The 27,807-nt window shown below is 35.9% G+C and overlaps 1 protein-coding gene across 1 annotated transcript; it reads right to left on the reverse strand.

Moving 5' to 3' along the window:
- Positions 1-8,609: 8,609 nt before the first annotated feature.
- LOC132764542 (junctional adhesion molecule A) lies at positions 8,610-27,298 on the reverse strand. Its single transcript, XM_067472591.1, has 8 exons — positions 27,153-27,298; positions 19,118-19,168; positions 16,747-16,860; positions 16,277-16,423; positions 14,845-15,047; positions 14,066-14,168; positions 11,835-11,942; positions 8,610-8,944 (listed from the first exon to the last, which is right to left on the reverse strand). The coding sequence occupies exons 1-8, from the start codon at positions 27,196-27,198 to the stop codon at positions 8,931-8,933; spliced, it is 786 nt and encodes a 261-aa protein (XP_067328692.1). The 5' UTR covers positions 27,199-27,298; the 3' UTR covers positions 8,610-8,930.
- Between the last annotated feature and the right edge of the window lie 509 nt (positions 27,299-27,807).

The following is a 27,807-nucleotide window of genomic DNA, read 5'->3' on the forward strand; positions in this document are numbered from 1 at the left end:
ACATCACAAATTCCCTCCGTGACATCCTGACTGAATCATCCTGGCTGAATCAATTCTCTCTGTGACATTTTGAAGCCAGCAGAGGGCGCTGGAAACCTTGTATTGGAACTTGTGAAGCAACAAACTCTAATAAGGAAACTGAGAAGAGGGGGGAGATGGGCAGGAAAGGTGTATAAAAGGAAGTGGGGGTGGGAAAAAGTCAGTAGTGTCTTTCTTTGCTGCAGAGAAACAAACAATGTATTCATTTCCAAGCAAAACCGGCTTGTGAGTGATCATTTAATATTGCTATATAAAACCTACAGTCTTACAGGAACTACTTGTCCAGTGAACCGAGTTCAAGGCTTTAAAGGAAACTACAACAGGTTCGGATCTTAAGGTGGCTCTTCTAAATCTACCCCAAGATCTGGAGTACCACCCGACTGACCTGGGAGACACCAGCACTGCCACAATTGAACCGCATCCAAACTGAGATAGAACGGACTGTACAGACAGGGTCAAAGACTCCTCCTCGACAAGATGCTAGTATTTGCGAATTAATATGCACAAATGGGGAACCCAACCTTGACACTCGCTTCCTCTCTTTGTACTCACGCTGCTTCCATCTCCCTCCGGCGTGGTGTATTTCCATGGCCAAACAATCCGGAGTGCCAGCAATGAGTTGCTCCTTCCCCAAGCAAGTATGGAGCTGCCATAGAAACCAGATTGCAAGGACTACTCTCTCCCAATTGGCCAAGGAGGACATCCCAGTGTGAGGTCAACAGCAGCCCAGAGAGATATAGCACTTCCCCAATTTTCCTTATCACTTACCTCACCAGAACGTTCAAAGTTAGGTTGCGAACATTTCCCAATTTTCCTTATCATTTATTTCACGAAAACGACTGTGATAATTTCGGTTGTGATAATTTCACAAGTTTCCTTACCATTTATTTCACGAGAACGACTGAAGTTTAGTTGTGATAATTTCCCAATTTTCCTTACTATTTATTTCACGAGAACGACTGAAATTCAGTTGTGATAATTTCACAAGTTTCCTTACTTTTTATTTCACGAGAACGACTGAAGTTCAGTTGTGATAATTTCCCAATTTTCCTTACAATTTATTTCACGAGAACGACTGAAATTCAGTTGTGATAATTTCACAAGTTTCCTTACTTTTTATTTCACGAGAACGACTGAAGTTTAGTTGTGATAATTTCCCAATTTTCCTTACTATTTATTTCACGAGAACGACTGAAATTCAGTTGTGATAATTTCACAAGTTTCCTTACTTTTTATTTCACGAGAACGACTGAAGTTTAGTTGTGATAATTTCCCAATTTTCCTTACAATTTATTTCACGAGAACGACTGAAATTCAGTTGTGATAATTTCACAAGTTTCCTTACCATTTATTTCACAAGAACGACTGAAGTTCAGTTGTGATAATTTCACAATTTTCCTTACTATTTATTTCACGAGAACGACTGAAGTTCAGTTGTGATATTTTCACAATTTTCCTTACTATTTATTTCACGAGAACGACTGAAGTTCGGTTGTGATAATTTCACAATTTTCCTTACTATTTATTTCACGAGAACGACTGAAGTTCAGTTGTGATAATTTCACAATTTTCCTTACTATTTATTTCACGAGAACGACTGAAGTTCGGTTGTGATAATTTCACAATTTTTCTTACCATTTATTTCACAAGAACGACCGAAGTTACGTTGCAATAATTTCCTGATTTTCCTTACAATGTATTTCTAGAGAATGACCGGATTCAACTTGTGATAATTCCCCAATTTTCCTTATCATTTCCTTCACTAGAATGATCAATGTTACGTTGCTATGACACAGATTACTTTGAACGTTGTTTTTCAAACATTCTTTTTTGTTTTTACATCTTGGCATTGTTTCGATTGCGTTTAATTGTGGGCTGGAAGGTTAGAGAGAAGTCTCAGGAAGCAATGTTATTTCCCGAAATTGCAGGAAATGCCCTTTCTCGTTGTTTGCACAACGTTTGTATGGATGTCATCTGTTCTCAAAGGCTGAAACGCCTCTTTGAAGGCTTGTTCTTGTTGGTTTTTGTAGGACGCAGCCGTAAAAGATAATTGAAGAAGGAAGCCATGGATACCCGCAGTTCTCAAGCTCGGCCAGCAGGGGGCAGCCGGCCTACGTGGTGAACTTTTTGAAGTTTCTCTATTATATATTCTATATATATTCTATATCTATCTATATAAATAAAAATGTAATGTTTGTTTGTGGGATGAACAGAACTCAAAAACCACTGGACGAATTGACACCACATTTGGACACAAGACAACAATCAGGCTAACGAGTGACTATCACTCAGAAAAACACACAAAAAACCCTAGCAGAATGGACTTTAAACCCCCCCAAAATAAATTATACATATACACATATGTTCATATACATATACACATGCACACATACATACAGACACACACATATATATACACAAGCACACACAAATATACACATATACACACACACATACATATGAACATATAAACACATATGCATATACACAAGCACACACATATACACAATATACATATAAACAGAAAAGTATACATATACACATGCACACATACATACACAAGCACACACAAATATACACATATATACACACGCATACATATACACCTATGTATATATACACATACATACGCACATATAAACACATATATGCATATACACAAGCACACACATACAAACAATATACATATATACATATAAACACAAAAATATACATATACACATGCACACATATATATGCACAAGCACACACAAATATACACATATATACCCACACATACATATACACCTATGTACGTATGCACATACATTTGCACATATAAACAAAAAATATACATATACACATGCACACATACATACAGATACACACATATATACGCAAGCACAAATATACACATACAGTATACACACATACATATACACCTACACACATATACACATATATACACACATATATGCATATACACAAGCACACACATATATACAATATACATATACACATATAAACACAGAAATACACAAATATATACATACATATACACACAGACACATATATACACATATATACAAACATATACACAGACATAAACACATACATACACACACAAAACACATATACACAGACTGGGCCAAAGCAATGCATGGCAAGGGACGGCTAGTCTATATAAATAAAAATGGAATGTTCGGTTTGTGGTATCAACATAACTCAAAAACCACTGGACGAATGGACACCAAATTCGGACACAAGACACCAAACAACCCAATGTATGTCCTTCACTCAAAAGAATTGATATTGTAATTTGAGAATTGTAGTTGCTGGGATTTCTAGTCTATATAAATAAAAATGTTATGCTAGTTTGTGGGATTGACATAACTCAAAAACCACTGGACGAATGGACACCAAATTTGGACACAACACACCTCTCAGGCCAACGAGTGACCATCACTCAAAAGAACTGATATTGTCATTTGGGAGTTGTAGTTGGCTGGGATTTCTAGACTATATAAATAAAAATGTCATGTTAGTTTGTGGGATTGACATAACTCAAAAACCACTGGACAAATGGACACCAAATTTGGACACAAGACACCTCTCAGGCCAACGAGTGACCATCACTCAAAAAACCCACAAAAAAAGAGCAAAAGGGACGTTAAAACCTTCCTTTGCCTGGGGGTCAACGGGAAGGGAGCCTTGCGGCCATCAGCCTTGCTGGGCCCGGTGTGGGGCCAGAGGTGCTTTTTGAGCTGGGCCTTGCTCACCTGGCACCGGACCCTTCTTTCTTCCAGACCCCCACCTGCCAAAGAGGAAAGAAGGCACCCCACAGCCACGGTAGAAAGAAAGGGCTGGCGGTGAGTGAGCGAGGCCCACCTCGAAAAGTGCCCCCCACATCCAACAAGACATCCTTCCCGCGGGTGCCCAGGCAAGAGAGAAGGAGGGAAGGAGAGAAGGATAGAAACAAAAGGGAAGGAAGGAAGGAAAGAGGGAGTGAAGAAAGGAGAGAGGGAGGGACAGAAAGAAGGGAAGACAACGAGAAGGAAGGCAGGAGAGAAGGAAGGAAGGAAAGAAAGAGGTAGAGAAGGAAGAAAGGAGAGAAAGTAGAAGGGAAAGAAAAAGGAGAGAAGGAAGGAAAGAGAATGAGAAGGAAGGAAGGGGAGAAGGAAAGAAGAAAGGGAAGGAAGGAAAGAAGGAGTGAAGGAAGGAGGGAAAGAAAGAAAGGAAGAGAAAAAGAAGAAAGGAAGGAGAGAAGGAAAGAAAAAAGGGAAGGAAGGAAAGGGGGAGTGAGAGAAGGAGAGAAAGAAAGAGGGAGGGAAAGAAAGAAGGAAGAGAAGGAAAAGGAAGGAAGGAGAGAAGGAAAAAAGGGAAAGAAGGAAAGAGGGCGGGAAGGAGAGAAAAAGGGAGGGAAAGAAGGGAAGAGAATGAGAAGGAAGGAAGGATAGAAGCAAAGAGTGAGAGAAGGAAATAAAGACACAGAGAAGAAAGAAAGTAGAAGGGAAAGAAAAAGGGGGAAGGAAGGGAAGAGAACAAGAAGGAAGGACGGGGAGAAGGAAAGAAAAAAAGGGAAGGAAGGAAAGAGGGAGAGAAAGAAGGAAAGAAAGAGGGAGGGAGGGAAAGAAAGAGGGGAAGAGAACAAGAAGGAAGGAAAGAAGGAAAAAAAGAGGTAGAGAGGGAAGAAAGGAGAGAAAGTAGAAGGGAAAGAAAAAAGGGGAAGGAAGGGAAGAGAACAAGAAAGGAAGGAGAGAAAGAAAGAAAAAAGGCAAGAAAGGAAAGACGGAGTGAAGGAAGGAGAGAAAGAAAGAAGAAGGGAAAGAAGTGAAGAGAGAAGGATGGAAGCAAAGTGGAGGAAGGAAGGAAAGAAAGAGGTAGAGAAGGAAGAAAGGAGAGAAAGGAGAAGGGAAAGAAAAAGGAGGAAGGAAGGAAAGGTGGAGAAGGAAGGAAGGAGAGAAGGAAAGAAAAAAGGGAAGGAAGGAGAGAAAGAAAGAAAAAAGGCAAGAAAGGAAAGACGGAGTGAAGGAAGGAGAGAAAGAAAGAAGAAGGGAAAGAAATGAAGAGAGAAGGATGGAAGCAAAGAGTGGAGGAAGGAAGGAAAGAAACAGGTAGAGAAGGAAGAAAGGAGAGAAAGGAGAAGGGGAAAAAGGGGGAAGGAAGGGAAGAGAACGATAAGGAAGGAGAGAAGGAAAGAAAAAAGGGAAGGAAGGAAAGAAGGAGAGAAAGAAGGAAAGAAAGAGGGAGGGAAAGAAAGAAAGAAGGGAAGAGAATAAGAAGGAAGGAAAGAAAGAGGTAGAGAAGGAAGAAAGGAGAGAAAGGAGAAGGGAAAGAAAAAGGGGGAAGGAAGGGAAGAGAACGATAAGGAGAGAAAGAAAGAAGAAGGGGAAGAAGGGAAGAGAGAAGGATGGAAGCAGAATGGAGGAAGGAAGGAAAGAAAGAGGTAGAGAAGGAAGAAAGGAGAGAAAGGAGAAGGGAAAGAAAAAGGGGGAAGGAAGGGAAGAGAATGATAAGGAAGGAGAGAAGGAAAGAAGAAGGGGAAGAAGGGAAGAGAGAAGGATGGAAGCAGAATGGAGGAAGGAAGGAAAGAAAGAGGTAGAGAAGGAAGAAAGGAGAGAAGGAAAGAAAAAAGGGAAGGAAGGAAAGATATGATTGGACAGCGTTCATTCGCAATAGCACCAAACCTTTGGGGACGAACCCTTCTTATGAGACACGAAGCAGCAGCCAAGACAGGGTCAGAGGCCCCAGGAGACTCAACCTTTATTTTCCGGTCCAGCATATAAAATTACAAACAATAATAATAACAATAATGTGTGTATTTATAAAGGCACGCAAGGCGGCACCGCGGCAGCCTCAGGGAACGAACAGGGGGAGCACGTCCCGGCGCATCGGATCGGCTCCAGATTCATCGGATTGAAGGCATTTCTCGGAAAGTCTTGAAGGTATCGCGCTCAATCCCTTTTTTAAAAAAACTGTTTTAAAAATCACTCTTAATTACACAAGATCCGTCCAAAGAAGATTTACAACAGGAAGACGATTCCGGGTCGTAGGCGGGCTTCAGACCAAGAAGGAGGACGTCTGCTTGAATTCGCCCTGAAAGCGGAGAGAAAAAGAGCCTTGAATCCCATCCTGAGCATCGGAAGAGGCCGTGGATATGAATTAGATCTATGACAGAGGATGCTTCAAGGAAAACATGGCAGGACACCGTTATATTATATATAAATAAGTTAGGGGCATCCAACGAGGAAACAAAACTCAAAAACCCCCCAACGAAACTTAACCAAAATTCCCATGCCCATAACACAACCCACAAGGTACAAACATATCTACTCAAAATGAAAAACAACACAACAACACACTCACAAAATGGCAAAACAACTGAGCATGCGCATTGGCGCCCAGCCGCAAGTTCCCTGGCGCGCGCACATGGCCTTCCGGCCAACGTTCCCTCTGCGGAAACCATGCCCACTCCAAGCCCCGCCGCGCCGCTTCCCGCACACACACAGCCCCTGCCGCACACACACACGCAACCCCACGCTCCATCACTCCCCTGCCCCAATCTTACCTCCTTTTACTTCAGGCCACCTCCAAACCCCACCCCGCCCCTTCCCGCCCTGTCAAAATCGAGGAAAGACAGGAAGGAAGGAAAGAAGGAAGAAAGAGAAAGGGAGGTAAAGAAAAAGGGGGAAGGAAGGAAAGTTAGAGGAAGAAGAAAAGGAAAGATGGAAGGAAAGAAAAGAGAGACAGCAGAAGAGAAAGAAAAAGGGGGAAGGAAGGAAAGCGATAGAGAAAGAAGAGGAGAAGGAAGGATGGGAAGGAAGGAAGGAAGGAAGGAGGGAGGGAGGGAGGGAGGGAGGGAGGGAAAGAAGGAGAGAAAGAGGGAAGATTGGCCACAGCAACACGTGGCGGGTAAAGGTTGTTATTTCTATTATTATTATTTTACTATTGTTTCATATTTTTATTATTATATAAATTATATTATTATTGTTTTATATTATTGTTTTTATTTTATATATTATTATTATTGTAGGATGCTTCAGGGAAAACATGAAGACACTTATATATTATTACTCATTTTATAATATTTTCTTATATTATTTTCAATAATTATTTCATAATTACATTATTACTTATATTATTGTTTTATATTATTATTATATAAATATTATTATTATATATTATTGTTTTTATTTTATTTATTATTATTGTAGGATGCTTCAAGGAAAACATGAGGTCACTTATATATTATTACTTATTTTATATTATTTTTTATGTTATTCTGCAATTATTTTATATTATCTTTTATTTTATATATTATAATTATTGCAGGATGCTTCAAGAACATGAGGACATTATATTCTATATTATTACTCATTTTATATTATTTTTATTTTATTCTATAATTATTTTATAATTACATTATTATTTATTTTATATTATTGTTTTATATTATTATTATAATATAAAGTATGTTATTATTATTTTATATTATTGTTTTATTGTTTTACATTATTATAAATTATATTGTTATTATTTTATATTATTGTTTTTATTTTATATATTATTACTATTATTGTAGGATGCTTCAAGTAAAACATGAGGACACTTATATTATATATTAATTACTCATTTTATATTATTTTACATTATTATATAAATTATATTATTATTTTATATTATTGTTTTTATTTTATATATTATTATTATTGTAGGACGCTTCAAGGAAAACATGAGGACACATATATTATTACTCATTTTATATTATTTTTTATTTTATTCTATACTTTATAATTACATTATTACTTTTTTATATTGTTGTTTTATATTATTATTATATAAATTATATTATTATTATATATTATTGTTTTATATTATTATAATAATCTAAATTATATTATTATTTTACATTATTGTTTTATATTATTATAATAATCTAAATTATATTATTATTTTACATTATTGTTTTATATTATTATTATAATCTAAATTATATTATTATTATTTTACATTATTGTTTTATATTATTATAATAATCTAAATTATGTTATTATTATTTTACATTATTGTTTTATATTATTATTATAATATAAATTATATTATTATTATTTTATACTATTGTTTTATATTATTATTATTATTATTTAAATTATATTATTATTTTATATTATTGTTTTTATTTATATTATTGTTTTTGTTGTAGTAGGCCAATATTTTAGGTCATAGTCTTGTTGGGTTTCGGGTCTTTTTTGGCGCAGCATCCACTTGGACGTGTTCCTCTCCCAAACGGCATCGAGGTAAACAGCCGCTCGTTCCCTCGAGTCCAAAGGTGAGTCACCCACTTCCATGTCCAAACTTGTCCCGTTAGCAAGAGTTGCCGCCTTTTAGGGCCTCAAAATTTCCCGAAAAACAGAGTTCGTTCGTTCGTTTACTTACGTCACTGCGGCTGGAAGGCTGGCTGTAAATGACCTTCTTGTTGGAGCCGCTGAAAAGAGAACAGAAAAAGAAAGAATAATAAATACATATAAAAATAATAATAATAAAAATAATAAATAAACAAAGGGATTAGAAAAAGAAAGAGGAAGAAAAAGGGCCACAGAGATCGCCCGGTTCGGAATAATTATCCTTTAAGGAAGGGAATGAATGTCGAAATCCCTTCCGTAGCACGAGGCGGCGCGGGAACCGTGTAGTATTCCCCCTCCGCTGTTTCATAAGGCTAAACTCTCCTCCACTAAACAGTTACACCAAAAAAAAAAATGGGAGTGATCTCATCTCTCATTAAGTTGCTGCGTGATGCAAGCCTTAATTAATACCTTTGCGACGGGAAAACATAATGAATGACAAATAGCTACTTAGGCGTGTGTTGTCGTAAGGCGTTGGGCCAAGGGCAGAATGACCGGAGGAGTTTCTACTCACTCTTTTCTTTCTGAAAAAGAGAAAAGAACAGACGTTAAGCCTTGTCGATGGCCGGAATCACTGGGTTGTTGTAGGTTTTTTCGGGCTATATGGCCATGTTCTAGAAGCATTCTCTCCTGACGTTTTGCCTGCATCTATGGCAAGCATCCTCAGAGGTAGTGAGGTCTGTTGGAACTAGGATTTATTTATCTGTGGAATGACCAGGGTGGGACAAAGGACTCTTGTCTGCTGGAGCTAGGTGTGAATGTTTCCACTGACCACCTTGATTAGCATTTGATGGCCGTGCCGTGCCTGGGGCAATCTTTTGTTGAGAGGTGATTAGATATCAATTTAATTGTGGACAATTTCAACAGACTATTTCAACCATGAAAATGAACAAAATCTGGCTACCAGTATTTTTTTTAAAAAAACTCTAAAATTACAACAGTAAAACAACAGAAGGGAAACAATCTGGGACATCTAATCACCTCTCAACAAAAGATTGCTCCAGGCACTGCCAGGCCATCCAATGCTAATCAAGGTGGTCAGTTGAAACATTAGAAATGAGACTTAACAAGAGACAAAAACAGGTAAAGGATGCGGGAAAGAGAAGGAAGATCTCTTTGGAAACAATCAAGAGAATCCCTGTTAAGTTCTGAGCTTCTCTCTGTTCCTTCCGAATTCTCGTTTACGAGTCAAATCCCGGAGGAGTTAGGGTGCTGATCTTCTGTACAATTACATTTCCTTTTTGTTTATTACACCTTTTGCTGTGCATTTCCAACTCCCTTCTCGCCGAGAATCAGGCCAAATTCTGATCAAAGACTCTGCAATGTTTGTGTTGATTTTCATAGCTCGCCCTCAGACAATCAGTCCAGACTGCAGCGTATGAAGGGAGGGTGTGATAGAGGAAGGAGGAAACTACGAGGGTTGAATGAAAAGTAATGCCTCCACCTTCGTTACTTGGGTTTGGATGGGAATATTTTAATAAATCAAAACGCAGAAATAATCCTTAGAATGTGCTCTTTAATTACCACTGTTCACTTTTCCATATAATCACCAGACAATTGGATACATTTCTGCCAACAATGAACAACCACTATTCGCTTTTCCACATAATCACCAGACAATTGGATACATTTCTGCCAATGATCAACAAGTTTTCTGAAGCCGTCACAAAAGAAGTTGCCCACAATCAGCATCTTGCAGTTCTCTCAACCACTATTTACTTTTACACACAATCACCAGGCAATTGGATACATTCCTGCCAACGGTCAGCACATTTTCTGAAGCCGTCGCGGAAGAAGTCGACACTCTGTTTCTGCACCCGGCGTCTCACGGTTCTCTCAACCACTATTCGCTTTTCCACAGAATCACCAGACAATTGGATACATTTCTACCAACAATAAACAAGTTTTCTGAAGCTGTCGCGGAAGAAGTCAACACTCTGTTTCCGCAACCACTCTCTCATGGTTCTCTCAACCACTATTCACTTTCCCACATAATCACCAGACAATTGGATACATTTCTGCCAACGATGAACAAGCTTTCTGAAGCCATCGCGGAAGAAGTCGACACTTTATTTCCGCAACCAACGTCTCACGGTTCTCTCAACCACTACTCACTTTTCCACAGAATCACCAGACAATTGGATACATTTCTGCCAACGATGAACACATTTTCTGAAGCCGTCGCAGAAAAAGCCGACACTCTGTTTCTGCAACGATGAACAAGTTTTCTGAAGCCGTTGTGGAAGAAGTCGACACTCTGTTTCTGCACCCGGCGTCTCACAGTTCTTTCAACAACTATTGACTTCTCCACATAATCACCAGACAGTTGGATACGTTTCTGAGGTATGAATGGAGGGTGAAAGAGAGAAACGTGCCAAGAGGAAGGCACGTCAAGCCAACCTCGACCGAGACCGCCTTCCACCTGGAAACCAATGCCCTCACTTTGGGAGAAGATAGAGGTCAAGAATAGGGATCCACAGTCACCTACGGACCCACCACGAGGAATAATGATCCTTGAAGACTATCCTACTCGGCCAACGAGGGATCGCCTAAGTAAATAAGTAGGAATACATTTCTGCCAACAGTGAACAAGTTTTCCGAAGCCGTCGCGGAAGAAGTCGACACTCTTGTTTCCACAACCAGCATCTCACAGTTCTCTCAACCACTATTCGCTTTTCCACACAATCACCAGACATTTGGATACATTTCTGCCAACGGTCAGCACATTTTCTGAAGCTGTCGCGGAAGAAGTCAACACTTTTGTTTCCGCAACCAGCATCTCATAGTTCTCTCAACTATTCGCTTTTCAGCACAATCACCAGACAAGTGGATACATTTCCGCCAACGATGAACAACCACTATGCACTTCTCCACATAGTCACCAGACAATTGGATACATTTCTGCCAACGAGGAACAAATTTTCTGAAGCCGTCACAGAAGAAGTCGACACTCTGTTTCCGCAACCAGGGTCTCACAGTTCTCTCAACCACTATTCACTTTTCCACATAATCACCAGACAATTGGATACATTTCTGCCAACGGTGAAAAAGTTTTCTGAAGCCGTTGCAGAAGAAGTCGACACTCTGTTTCCGCAACCAGCGTCTCACAGTTCTCTCGACCAATATTCACTTTTCCACATAATCACCATATTAAGTTGCATTGACCGACCGTCTAGGCAGGGTTCCATACTTTGCGCTTTAACAACACAACTGTTCAATGCTAAGGCTTCCTGCCAAAATGGAATTGTAGTGGAGAGTCTACTGAACAAGCCAGTACCTGCCGCATACCAGTACTGCTGTCTGTTGAGGAGTTACCAAGGTGGAGGCATTACTTTTCATTCAAGTCTCGTATCAATCATGTATAAAGCCCCGTCAATTCTTAGAAGAAACTCGAAAAGCGAGCTGGGTACTCACTGCTGAAGTATCCGCGGCTGTAGGCATACCAGACGCCGAGGATGACCAGCGCCAAGACGAGGAGGAGGACCACCACCGCAGCCACTATGCCGCCCACGTTGACCTCACCTAAAGTGGGCAGAGGGTCACAAAACAAGGTTGGACTATACAACTCGAGATGGGGGTCCATCCGAATTCCCACTTGGACACGTTGTGTTCTTTGCGACCTCCAAAGGGGGTCCCAGGCAACCCCACTCCGGACCCCATCTGCCACGAAGACCCCTCAGGCAGGACTGGGCAAACTCCGGCCTTCCTCCAGGTGACCGCTGTGAGTCGCCCTCGGGCTTGAGATACAGCGGTATACAAGAATAGTAAATAAATAAATAAATAAATTTAGACTTCAACTCCCACAATTCCTAACTGCTGGTATTGTAACCCATTGGTGCCATGGGTTCGCTGAAAGTCTATTGTATAACAACAACAACAACAACATTATTGTATATTATTATTATTTGGCCTCTCCCAAACTCAATGGATATCATGGGTTAGCTGAGACTCTATTGGATGGTTGTTGTTGTTGTGGCTTCTCCCGATCCCCAGGGGTTAACTGAGAGTCTATTGCATAATATAAATAATAATAATAATAATAATTCCATTGTATTATAATAATAATAATAATAATAATAATAATAATAATAATAATAATAATGTATATTTTTATTAGGTTCTTGTGGGTTTTTTCGGGATATATGGCCATGTTCTAGAGGCATTTCCTCCTTTTTTGGGCTATATGGCCATGTTCTAGAGGCATCCCGGACGAGCCCCCAGGAGGAAATGCCTCTAGAACATGGCCATATAGCCCGAAAAAACCCACAAGAACCTAGTGATTCCAGCCATGAAAGCCTTCGACAATATATATATTTTATTATTATTGTTATTGTTATGGCCTCTTCCAAACTCCATGGATGCCATGGGTTTGCTGAGAGTCTATTCAGTTGTTGTTGTTATTGTTATTGTAACCCATTGGTACCGTGGGTTAACTGAAAGTCCATTGTATAATAATAATAATATAATAATAATAATAATAATAATAATAATATTGATACCATGGGTTCAGTGAAAATCTATTGTAAATAATAATAATAATAATAAAATAATAATAATGTAATATAATAATAATATTGATACCATGGGTTCAGTGAAAGTCTATTGTAAAATAATAATAATAATAATTTATATTATTATTATTATTATTATTATTATTATTATTATTATTATTATGGCCTCTCACAAACTCCATGGATACCCTGGGTTACCTGAGAGTCTATTGGATGGCTGTTGTTGTTGTTGTGGCTCCTCCTCCCAATCCCCAAGGGTTAACTGAGAGTCTATTGCATAATAATAATAATAATAATAATAATAATAATAATGGCCTCTTCCAATCCCCATGGATGCGATGGGTTCATGCAGAGTCTATTGGATGGTTGTTGTTGTTCTTGTTGTTGTTGTGGCTTCTCCCAATCCCCAAGGGTTAAATGAGAGTTGATTGCATAATAATAATAATAATAATAATAATAATAATAATAATGGCCTCTCCCTATGGATGCCATGAGTTCGCAGAGAGTCTATTGGGTTATTGTTGTTATTATTATTGCAACCCATTGGTACCATGGGTTTACTGAAAGTCTATTGTATATTATTATTATTATTATTATTATTATTATTATTATTATTATTACTACTACTACTACTATGGCCTCCCCCAAGCTCCATGGATGCCATGGGTTCACGGAGTCTATTGGGTTGTTTGTTGTCGTTGTTGTTGTAACCCATTGGTACCATGGGTTCACTGAAAGTCTATTGTATAATAATAATAATAATGTATATTATTATTATTATTATTATGGTCTCTTCCAAACTCCATGGATGCCATGGGTTCATTGAGAGTCTATTGGATTGTGGTTGCTGTTGTTGTTGTGGCTTCTCCCAATCTCCATGGGTTCGCAGAGAGTCTATTGGGTTGTTGTTGTTGTAACCCATTGGTACCATGGGTTCACTGAAGGTCTATTGTATTATTATTGTTGTTGTTGTTCTTGTTATTATTATTATTATTATTATCATTATTATTATTATTATTACCCATTGGTGCCATATGTTAACTGAGACATTTTGAGTATTAAATAAAGTAGTAGTATGAGGAGTAACAATAATAATAACGGTATGTATTTGAAGGGTTTCGAGTGCCTGCTTACTGGTCTCCATGCGCACGGCGTCCGACTTCTGGGACGGCCCGACTTTGTTGGAGGCCTCGCAGTAATAATCTCCGGCGTCGAAGGCCATGGCGGGCTCGAAGGCCTGGCGGGGAGGAGAGAAGGGAGAGAGCGGAGTCGCAAGGAGGCCGGAACAATGGGGCCCAAGGGGGAACCCGTGCCCCGGGGGAACAAGGCCGAAGGGGGAACCCACGCCCCGGGGGAACAAGGCCGAAGGGGGAACCCACGCCCCGGGGGAACAAGGCCGAAGGGGGAACCCACGCCCCGGGGGAACAAGGCCGAAGGGGGAACCCACGCCCCGGGGGAACAAGGCCGAAGGGGGAACCCACGCCCCGGGGGAACAAGGCCGAAGGGGGAACCCGCGCCCCGGGGGAACAAGGCCGAAGGGGGAACCCACGCCCCGGGGGAACAAGGCCGAAGGGGGAACCCACGCCCCGGGGGAACAAGGCCGAAGGGGGAACCCACGCCCCGGGGGAACAAGGCCGAAGGGGGAACCCACGCCCCGGGGGAACAAGGCCGAAGGGGGAACCCACGCCCCGGGGGAACAAGGCCGAAGGGGGAACCCACGCCCCGGGGGAACAAGGCCGAAGGGGGAACCCACGCCCCGGGGGAACAAGGCCGAAGGGGGAACCCGCGCCCCGGGGGAACAAGGCCGAAGGGGGAACCCGCGCCCCGGGGGAACAAGGCCGAAGGGGGAACCCGCGCCCCGGGGGAACAAGGCCGAAGGGGGAACCCGCGCCCCGGGGGAACGGGGCACCTACCAAGACCCCGGTCTTGTCATCCAGCGAGTAGGAAGAGTTCCGGAACAAGGAGCTGGTCTTGGGGTCGGCGGGCACCTCCACGTTGTCGCGGTACCACTTGTAGACGGGCCGCGGGTTGGCGTCCGTCTCCACGCAGGTCAGAACCGCCTTGGTGCCAATGGTTACCACCGAAGGGACCTGCGCCTTGGGCTTCGAGGGCGGGACTGGGAGGAGGAGGAGAAGCAGAATCATCATAATAATAGCCTTAATAATAATAATAGCAATAATAGGGCTTTGACTGAGAGGAAGGGAAAAGGAAGTCATGGCTGGAGATAAAAGAGAGGATAATAATAATAATAGTAATAGTAGTAGTAGTAATAATAATAAGAAGAAGCCTTTGATGGAGGGACTGAGAGGACAATAATAATAACAGTAATAATAATAATCTATTTTATTGTAAATATAATAATATTCTTAATAATAAAATAATAATAATGCCATTTCATTACTATTATTTTATTATTATTATTAATGCCATTTATTACTATTAGTTTATTAATAAGAATATTATTATATTTATAATAAAATAGATAATAATAATAATCTATTTTATTGTAAATATAATAATATTCTTAATAATAAAATAATAATAATGCCGTTTTATTACTATTAGTTTATTAATAAGAATATTATTATATTTACAATGAAATAGATTATAATAATCTATATTATTGTAAATATAATAATATTCTTAATAAGAAAATAATAACAATGTTGTTTCATTACTATTATTTTATTATTATTAATAATAATAATGCTGTTTTATTACTATTAGTTTAATAGGAATATTATATTTACAATAAAATACATAATAATAATAATAATCTATTTTATTGTAAATATAATATTTTTAAGAATACAATTTTATTGTAAATATAATATTTTTAATAAAATAATAATAATAATAATGCTGTTTTATTACTATTATTTTACTATTAATAATAATGCCGTTTCATTACTGTTTGTTTATTATTAAGAATATTATTATAATTACAATAAAATAGATTATTATTATTATTACATTATGTAATACGATTTTTGTTCCTGGGTTATAAATGTGCTATAAAGGAAGGACACCATCTGACCCCTCCCGACAGATGGCCATCCAGTTTCTGCTTAAAAATGATAATAATAATAATAATAATAATAAGGCATCGATGGCAGCACTGAGAAGAAGATGAAGCAGTTGTGGTTGAAGTCAGAGTATTTTCTGACTTATAGAATCACAGAGTTGGATAGAGATCTCCAGGGGACATCCAGTCCAACCCCTTTTTGCCATAAAGGAAGGGCACTATCTGATCCTTCCTGACAGAGGGCCATCCCACCTCTGCATAACAATAACAATAACAATAACAATAACAATAATAATAATAATAGAACTATACAATCCTACCTTGGACGATGAGATCCACTTGCGACTGAGTAAAGTCACTCGAGTCCTTGCCCACGACCTCGCAGATGTAGAGGCCCGAGTCTTTGCGCGTCACCGACTTGAGGTGGATCTCGTTGGGGTAGAAGACGGCCCGGTCCTTGTAGGCGTCTGCGGAGGAAGAAGCAAAGGGAGGGAGACATAAAGTGTTTCATAGTTTTCCCCTTCACGATCACGCCCCCCCTTCGGTAGGAGTGTGACCACATGTCCATTAGAACTGTATTTTCCAGCAGTATTGCACAATAGGGTGACCGTCAATGCAATCCTATCTCACTTATCTAATAGTGCATTATCTACCTGGCATAACAACAACAATAACTAATAGAACAATCCAATTCTGGAGTTGGAAGGGACCACAAGTGTAATCAAATAACAATAACAATAATAATAATAATAATAAAATTGCAGCAGCACACACACAAATATATATATACCTGTAAATTGACCGCCGTAATAGAACAACACGGTGGTCCCGTCTCTCTGGAACTTCCATTCCTGGCGTGTCACGGTCCCTTGTGACCCGAAGGCTTTGCACGGCAAATTGACGGCTACAATTCCAAAGGAAAACAATAATAATAATAATAATAATAATAATAATAATGGGTTGTTGCGGATTTTCCAGGTGGTATGGCCATGTTCCAGAAGCATTCTCTCCTGACATTGCAATAATAATATTAATAATATAACAACATATAATAATAAATAAAATAAACATATATAATAATACAATACTATATGAATAATATTATATTATTCATATAATAATATAATAATCTAGGGTTAATTATAATTATAATATATGAATAACATAGTAATAATACAGTAATAAAATTTATTTTATTACAATAATAATATAATAATATAATGCTATTATATTTTTATGATTAGTTTGTTATATTAAACAAACTAATAATAATAATAATAATAATAATAATAATATAACAACATTAATACATGTACTTGTGGGTCAAATTAGACCACAACATCATTAAATCAAGAGATTTATTATTAATAATTTATTATTAATTTATTAATAATAATTTACTATTAATAATATAATAAATAATAACAAAAATAACATAACAATATATAATACAATACTACGTGAATAATATATTATTAATATGATAATCTAATTTAATAATAATTGAACAATAATGATGATATATTAATAATATATAATATAATTATAATATATACATAATATATACATAATATAGTAATAAATATATATTTTATTACAATAATAATATAATCTAATAGAATAATATAATAAACAGTAATAATAACAAAATAGTATTAATACATGTACTTGTGGCTCAAAGTAGACCACAATATCATTAAATCAAGAGATGAGATAAAATATATTAATAATATAATAATAAATAATAATAAATAAAATAACATAACAATATATAATACAATACTATGTGAATAATGTTAATAATAATTGAACATAATAATATAGTAATAATACAGTAATAAAATATATTTCATTACAATAATAATCTAATCTAATAATAGAATAATATAATAAACAGTAATAATAACAAAATAGTGTTAATACATGTACTTGTGGCTCAAAGTAGACCATAATATCAATCAATCAATCAATCAATTAATGATTGACCACAATATCAGTAAATCAAGAGAAGAGATAAAAATATATTAATACAATAAATAATAATAAATAACATAACAATACATAATACAATACTATGTGAACAATATTATATTATTAATATGATAATCTAATTATAATTGAACAATAATATATTAATAATATATAATAATATAGCTATTATAATATATGAATAATATAGTAATAATACAGTAAAAATATATTAGGATACTAATAACCCGATAATATATTAAAGTAATATTAATATAATATTAATATAATGATAGCAATATTACATTTAGTATACCTGCCTTTCCCTGTGGCTCAAGGTAGACCACAATATAATTAAATAAAGACATAAGATAATTATACTATATTAATAATATAATGTTCTATTGGTTATAATATAATAGTATAATAATATAATATATTAATAATAATAATATAATAAATAATAAAATAAGAATACATATTACAATATTATATAAATAATAATAATAATAATAATAATAACAATACATTTATTATGTCCACCTATCCCTGTGGCTCAAATTAGACCATGATATCATTAAAGAGATAATAATAATAATAATATAATCATCCATTGATTATATAATAATAATAATAATAATTATAATAATAATAATAAATGTATTATGTCCACCTCTCCCTGTGGCTCAAAATAGACCACAATATCATTAAAGAGATAATAATAATAATAATATAATCTATTGATTATAAAATAATAATAGTAATACATTTATTATGTCCACCTCTCCCTGTGGCTCAAAATAGACCACAATATCATTAAAGAGATAATAATAATATAATTTATTGATTATATAATAATAATAATAATAATAATAATAATAATAAATGTATTATGACCACTTCTCCCTGTGGCTCAAAGTAGACCACAATATCATTAAAGTGATAATAATAATAATAATAATAATAATAACATAATCTATTGATTATAAAATAATAATAGTAATACATTTATTATGTCCACCTCTCCCTGTGGCTCAAAATAGACCACGATATCATTAAAGAGATAATAATAATATAATTTACTGATTATATAATAATAATAATAATAATAATGTATCTCGAAGTGGACCTCAATAGCATCAAAACGAAGAGATAAGACCTGATGAAATGCCGGTTCCAAAGAACGGACTTACCGCTGTTCTCGGGCACCTCGATGGTGGTGGTTTGGCTCAGGACAGCGGTCACTGCGGAAGAGAGAGAAAGAGAGAGAGGGACATTGGCAACCCCTCCTCACCTTGGATTTTCTCCCTTTTCTGCAGGGAAACCCCTTTGGAAAGGGCAGAAAGGCCCTGCTCATCCGTGACACCTCTGTGCATATATATATATATATATATATATATATATATATATATATGTGTGTGTGTGTGTGTGTGTTTATATACATACAGTATCTGCAGGTGTGTTTATCTCTCTCTCTCTCTTTGTATACATATATAGTGTATATGAGTTCACACACACACATCTGTGAGTGTATCTCTCTTTCTCTGGGCGTGTGTATATATGTATGTATATATATAGTGTACAATATATATATATATATGTATATATATAGTGTACACACACACATATATATTATCTCTGTGTATATATTATCTGTGCATATGCATATGTGTGAGTCAATGAGTGTGTGTGTGTATATATATATAGTGTACGTATATATATTATCTGTGCAAATGAATGTGTGTGTATATATAGTGTATAAATGTATATATATATACATATATAGTGTACGTATATATATTATCTGTGCATATGCATGTGTGTGTGAATGTGTGCATGTATAGTGTATATATGTGAGCTGTATGTATATATATACATATATAGTGTACGTATATATTATCTGTGAATATGCATGTGTGTGTGAATGTGTGCGTGTATAGTGTATATATGTGAGCTGTATGTATATATATATACATATATAGTGTATGTATATATTATCTGTGCATATGCATGTGTGTGTGAATGTGTGCGTGTATAGTGTATATATGTGAGCTGTATGTATATATATATACATATATATTATCTGTGCATATACATGTGTGTATATATATAATGTATATATGTGAGCTGTGTGCATGTATATATAGTGTATGTATATATATTATCTGTGCATATGAATGTATGTGTGAATGTGTGAGTATATATATATAGTGTATATATGTGAGCTACACTATATATGTATATATATATACATATATAGTGTACGTATATATTATCTGTGCATATACATGTGTGTGTATATATAGTGTATATATGTAAGCTGTGTGCATGTATATATATAGTGTATGTATATATATTATCTGTGCATATACATGTGCGTGTGAATGTGTGTATATATATACATAGTGTATATATGTGAGTTGTATGTATATATATATATATATGTGAGCCGTATGTATGTATACATATAGTGCACGTATATATATATTATCTGTGCATATACATGTGTGTGTGAATGTGTATGTATATATATATAGTGTATATATGTGAGCCGTACCATATATATATCTGTGTGTGTACCTATGTATTCTGACGTGCCTCTACCTGTATAGAGATAAGACACAGAGAGAGGCCGAGGAGGGTTCCTGACTCACTCCCGGAAGCCGCTCTCCTTCCTCATTCCTTTGGGGTGTTGTGATGGGGGAGAGGAACAGGTTGGCGGACTGATTCACGGGGCGGGACGCCCTTCCTCTCCTGGCCTTTGTGGAGGAGGAAATGACCCCAGGAAGGGCATTGTCAGATCACAATGGAAACAGAGTGGGTTTCCTGTGACATATGGGGTATGGGGGGGGGGGGGTTGCACAGGAAACTCAGTGAGACCCGAGTTGGAGCTCCTCCAGGACGTTCTCCCTCCCTGCACTCAAATCGAACAGAGCATATATATATATATATAAAAATATATATATCACACACACACACACTTAATTTAAGGAGAAACCATTTGTGACATTAAATCTATAGATATTTAAATATATATGCCCGCATTTGAGATGTATATAGGGAGAGACCATGTGTGACATTAAAACAAGCACTATTTAAAATGTATTTAATGTATAGCTGCAATATATATAAACACACACATATGTATGTGATGCATATATATTGTATATGATTGTGTGTGTGTGTGTGTGTATGTGTATGATTAATTTAGGGGGACCCTTTGTGACACTAAAACTAGCAATATTTACAATATATTGAATGTATAGCTGCAATATATACACACATATATGTATGTGACGCATACATATTGCATATGATTTTGTATGTGTGTGTGTATATTTCCTTAATTTAGGGGGACCTTTTGTGACACTAAAAGTATAGCTGCAATATATACACACATATGTATGTGACACATATATATTGTATATGATTGTGTGTGTGTGTGTGTGTGTGTGTGTGTATATATATATTCTTAATTTGAGGGGGACTCTTTGTGACACTAAAACTAGTAATATTTACAATATATTTAATGTATAGCTGCAATATATTTACACATATGTATGTAACACATATATATCATATATGATTTTGTATGTGTGTGTGTATATATATTTCCTTAATTTAGTGGGACCCTTTGTGACACTAAAACTAGTAATATTAACAATATATTGAATGTATAGCTGCAATATATACACACATATATATATATATGTGACGCATACATATTGCATATGATTTTGTATGTGTGTGTGTATATTTCCTTAATTTAGGGGGACCCTTTGTGACACTAAAAGTATAGCTGCAATATATACACACATATGTATGTGACACATATATATTGTATATGATTGTGTGTGTGTGTGTATATATATATATATATTCTTAATTTGAGGGGGACTCTTTGTGACACTAAAACTAGTAATATTTACAATATATTTAATGTATAGCTGCAATATATTTACACATATGTATGTGACACATATATATCGTATATGATTTTGTATGTGTGTGTGTATATATATTTCCTTAATTTAGTGGGACCCTTTGTGACACTAAAACTAGCAATATTAACAATATATTGAATGTATAGCTGCAGTATATACACATATGTATGTATGTATGTGATGCATATATATTGTATATGATTGTGTGTGTGGATATATATATATATATATATATATATATTCTTAATTTAAGGGGGACCCTTTGTGACACTATAACTAGTAATATTTACAATATATTGAATGTATAGCTGCAATATATACACACATATGTATATATGTGACGCATATATACTGTATATGATTTTGTGACACTAAAACTAGTAATATTTACAATATATTGAATGTATAGTCACATTGACATATAATGTACATTGAGGGAGGGACATATGTGTGTATACATCTCTCTCTCTCTCTCTCTCTCTCTCTATATATATATATATATATATATGGGGTGCAAAAGGAACTTTGAAATGCAACCACTGTGAAACGAAAGTAATTTCCAAATCTATTTGACATTCCAGGGCCATGAGTGTGGACTGTGGCTTTTGCCCTCCTGCTCTGGGAAAATCCAGATAAGAGGTTGACGCGTACGCTTGGGTTTCGGGGGCAGAAACAGGAAGTCTATTTCAAGAAAGGCTTTTGTTGGGCATCCTCTTCCTTTTCCTGGCTTCCCCCCCTTTTATTGAATGCTATCTAATTCTTCTGTTGTTACTTCTCAGCTGCACACCGTCTTGAGCATTGTTTGAAGCTTTTTTTTTCTTTCAAAGGGCAGGATGTAAATAAATAATATCATGAGATTTGTTGGGAGGGGGATTACTTTCCAAAGTTAGATGGGATTCAAGTGTATATATACTAACAACAACAACAACAATCTATGCTCAATGTTTGTTTGTGGGATTGCCATAACTCAAAAACCACTGGACGAATGGACACCAAATTTGGACACAAGACACTAATCAGGCCAACAAGTGACCATCACTCATAAAAACACTGAAAAACACAGCGGAAGAGACTTAAAAAGCCAAAAATAAGAAAATACATTACAATGTTCCTGCTTATCTTCTTACCTAATTGGATTTACCTATTCCTTTAAAGTGCTTTTTCCTTAGATGCTTTTTACTTATCTACATAAATAAAAATGTAATGTTCGTTTGTGGGATTAACATTACTCAAAAACCACTGGAAGAATTGACACCAAATTTGGACACAAGACACCTCTCGGGCCAACGAGTGACCATCACTCATAAAAACTCCAAAAAACACAGCGGAAGAGACTTAAAAAGTCAAAAAACGATAAAAACAAGGTACTGCGCATGCACAAAAACAACATCCCTGGCCCCGCCCCCCTCCTGTGTCGGGAGAAAAAAAAAAGACAAAACCACATATATATATATATACACAAATATATAGACACACAGAACACATATATACTGACTGGGCCACAGCAATGCATGGCAGGGCTCGGCTAGTAAATCTATATAAATGAAAATGTAATGTTCGTTTGTGGGATGAACATGACTCAAAAACCACTGGACGAATTAACACCAAATTTGGACAGAAGACACCTCTCATGAGTGACAATCACTCATAAAAACACTGGAAAACACAGTGGAAGGGACTTCAAAAGCCAAAAAAACAAAAAGACGCTATTGCACATGCGCAGGACCCCATCTATACACATATACACAAATAGATACACACACAAAACACTTACAAAGCCAAAAAGACGCTACAGCGCATGCGCAAAACCACATCCATATACATGTACACAAATAGATACGCATACGAAACACTTACAAAGCCAAAAAAGACGCTACAGCGCATGTGCAGAACCACATCTATAGACATATACACAAATAGATACACACACAAAAAGCCAAAAAAGCAAAAAGATGCATGCGCAAAACACTTACAAAGCCAAAAAAGACACTACAGCGCATGCGCAAAACCACATCCATACACATATACACAAATAGATACACATACAAAACACTTACAAAGCCAAAAAGGATGCTACAGCGCATGCGCAAAACCACATCTATACACATATACACAAATAGATACACATACGAAACACTTACAAAGCTAAAAAAGACACTACAGCGCATGCGCAAAACCACATCTATAGATATATACACAAATAGATACACACACAAAAAGCCAAAAAAGCAAAAAGACGCTACAGCGCATGCGCAAAACCACATCCATACATATATACACAAATAGATACACACACAAAACACTTACAAAGCCAAAAAAGCAAAAAGACGCTACAATGCATGCGCAGAACCGCATATATACAGAAATAGATACACACAAAATACGTATACGCAGACTGGGCCACAGCAATGCATGGCAGGAGACGGCTAGTAATAATCTATAGGATGGGATATATAGTGCGCAGGTGCCATCCCTCTCAATGGGAAAAGAGAACCCGCCACGGCTTGCCTTTTCGAGGGCTGTTTCCAAACAGAAGCGCTTCACCTGTGGCCACGGAACCTGCCCGAACGGCCAGACAGGTATTTCCAGTCTTTTTTTCCCCCCTACGTTTTGGAGGCGTTTTCTGCTCCGTTCCCAAGACAGGAAGGAAGGAAGGGCTCTTGAGGACAAACCGGAGGGGTTCTGGGGCCAAAACAGGGCTCCTGGCCATACACAGAGCGCAACCCGTGCCCGACGGTGCCCTAGCATATCATAATAACACAAAACGGTTCGAAATCTAGCCCCGTAGGCCTTGTTTTGGAGAAAAGAAACATGGAAAATAATAATAATAATAATAATAACAGACACAACAGCAGCAACAACCACAACAACAATATAATAATAATAATAATCGTTATAATAATAATAATCGTTATAATAATAATAATAATAATAATAATAATAATAGACACTCAGCTAACCCATGGTACCCATGGGGATTGGGAGACACAACAACAACATAATAATAATCGTAATAATAATAATAATAGACACTCAGCTAACCCATGGTACCCATGGGGATTGGGAGACACAACAGCAACAATAACAACAATAACAACAACAACAGACTCTGAGCTCTTCCAAACTTCCTGGCCTTAAATATATAGGCTTTGCAGAAATCCACAAGCTGAGCATCCCATATTATTATTGTTGTTGTTGTTATTATTGGACTGCGGAAGGAGAGGCCTTGGAGCTGGGACTCACGTCAAAATGATAAATGTTTGCTTCCTAGGCATTGCATTATAAGCATCGCCCGAAGAGCGTTGACCGTATTATTAACGTGCGTGAAATAACGTTTGTGTGCAATTGGAGGACCTCAGAGTCTGTTGTTATTCTTGTTGTTGTTGTTGTGTCTCCCAATCTCCATGGGTTAGCTGAGGGTCTATTATTATTATTATTATTATGACATTAATTTTAATTAATTACATATATAATTTCTATGTAATTAATCTACATATATAAATTAATCTACATATATAATTTCTTTCCTTCTCTTATTTTAATTTATTTTATATTATTTTTATATTTTTTTATTTTATATTTCCCTCCTTCCCTTCTTTTATTTTTAATTTTATTGCACTTCTTTTTATATTCGTTTTTATATTGATTTTAAATTTAATTTAATTTTTCCTCCTTCCCTTATTTTAATTACTTTTATTTCATTTCTTTTTACATTCATTTTTATATTATTTCTTCTCCTTTTTTCCTTATTTTAATTTTATTTCATTTCTTTTTATATTGATTTTTAATTTAATTTTTCCTCCTTCCCTTCTTTTATTTTTAATTTTATTTCATTCCTTTTTATATTGATTTTTATTTTATTTTTTCCTCCTTCCTTTCTTTTATTTTTAATTTTATTTCATTCCTTTTTATATTGATTTTTATTTTATTTTTTCCTCCTTCCTTTCTTTTATTTTTAATTTTATTTCATTTCTTTTTATATTGATTTTTATTTTATTTTTTCCTCCTTCCTTTCTTTTATTTTTAATTTTATTTCATTCCTTTTTATATTGATTTTTATTTTATTTTTTCCTCCTTCCCTTCTTTTATTTTTAATTTTATTTCATTCCTTTTTATATTGATTTTTATTTTATTTTTTCCTCCTTCCTTTCTTTTATTTTTAATTTTATTTCATTTCTTTTTATATTAGTTTTTATATTATTTCTTCTCCTTCCCTTTTTTCCTTATTTTTAATTCAATTTAAATTTTTATATTAATTTTTATTTTATTTTATCCTCCTTCCCTTCTTTTATTTTTAATTTATTTCATCTCTTTTAATATTAATTTTAATTTAATTTTTTCCTCCTTCTCTTCTTCTATTAATTTATTTCATTTCTTTTCATCTTGTTTTTTAACTTAATTTAATTTTTCCTCCTTCCCTTATTTTTATTTAATTTTATTAATTTTAGATATTTTTTATTTTCATTGTATTTTCCCCTCCTTCTCTTTTATTTTGTTTTAATTTATTTTATATAAACATATACATTTTTATTTATTTTTATATAAACATATTTGTTTGTTATTTATTTTTATATAAACCTATTTCATTTTAATTTATTTTTACATAAACCTACTTATTTTTATTTATTTTTATATAAAGCTATTTTATTTTATTTTATATAAACCTATATTATTTTATTTTTATATAAACATTTTTCTTTTGTATTTATTTTTATATAAACCTTGTTTATTTTATTTTTACATAAACCTATTTATTTTTATATAAACCTATTTGATTTGATTTTAATTTATATTTATATAAACCTATTTATTCTTTATTTATTTTTATAGAAACCTATTTATTTTTTATTTATTTTCATATAAACCTATTTGATTTTATTTTATTTAAACATATTTTATTTTATATAAACATATTCATTTTGTATTTATTTTCATATAAACCTATTTATTTTTATTTTTATATAAACCTATTTATTCTTTATTTATTTTTATATAAACCTATTTGATTTGATTTTAATTTATTTTTATATAAACCTATTTATTCTTTGTTTATTTTTACATAAACCTATTTGATTTTATTTTTACATAAACCTATTTATTATTTATTTATTTTTATTCAAACCTATTCTATTATTATTTACACATATTTATTATTTATTTATTTTTATATATTTTATTTTAATTTATTTTAATTTATTTGTTTCCCTCCTTTTCCTCACTTTTTTCCCTTCCCTCCTTTTTCCCTCCTTTTCCTTTCCTTTCCTTCCCTCCCTTCTCGACTCACCGAGAGCGGCGCTGATCCAGGCCCGAATCCAGGCTCCCTCCGCCATGGCCTCCTTCCTCCTTCCTTCCTTCCTTCCTCCTCTGAGGCGCCCGAGCTCTTCTCTGAAGGCCGCCGCGCCCTTCTCCGCCGCGCCCTCATTGGCCGCCCCGCACGCCAATCACACCCTTGCGCCCGCCCCCGCAGGCAGGTGAGGCCGCAGAGGGAGAGAAGAGGGGGCGGGGCTGAAAGGAAGCATCCCATTGGCTGGCTCTTACTCACAGGGGAAGGGGGCGGGGCTAGGAGGCGGCCTCCCATTGATTACCTCAAAAGGAAAAAGGCGGAGGATCCTATCAGCTGGCTCCTCCCATATTCAAATAAGAGGGCGGAGCTAAGAGGCAGCATCCCATCAAATAAGAGGGAGGAGCTAAGAGGCAGCATCCCACTGATTACCTCAAAAGGAGAATCCTACTGGCTCCGCCCATATTCAAATGAGAGGAGCGGAGCTAAGAGGCAGCATCCCAATACCTCAAAAGAATAATCCCACTGGCTCCTCCCATATTCAAATTAGAGGGCGGAGCTAAGAGGCAGCATCCCACTGATTACCTCAAAAGGAGAATCCCACTGGCTACGCCCATATTCAAATAAGAGGGAGGAGCTAAGAGGCAGCATCCCACTG

The sequence above is a fragment of the Anolis sagrei genome, chromosome 12, assembly GCF_037176765.1.
Source record: "Anolis sagrei isolate rAnoSag1 chromosome 12, rAnoSag1.mat, whole genome shotgun sequence".
Lineage (NCBI taxonomy): Eukaryota > Metazoa > Chordata > Lepidosauria > Squamata > Dactyloidae > Anolis > Anolis sagrei.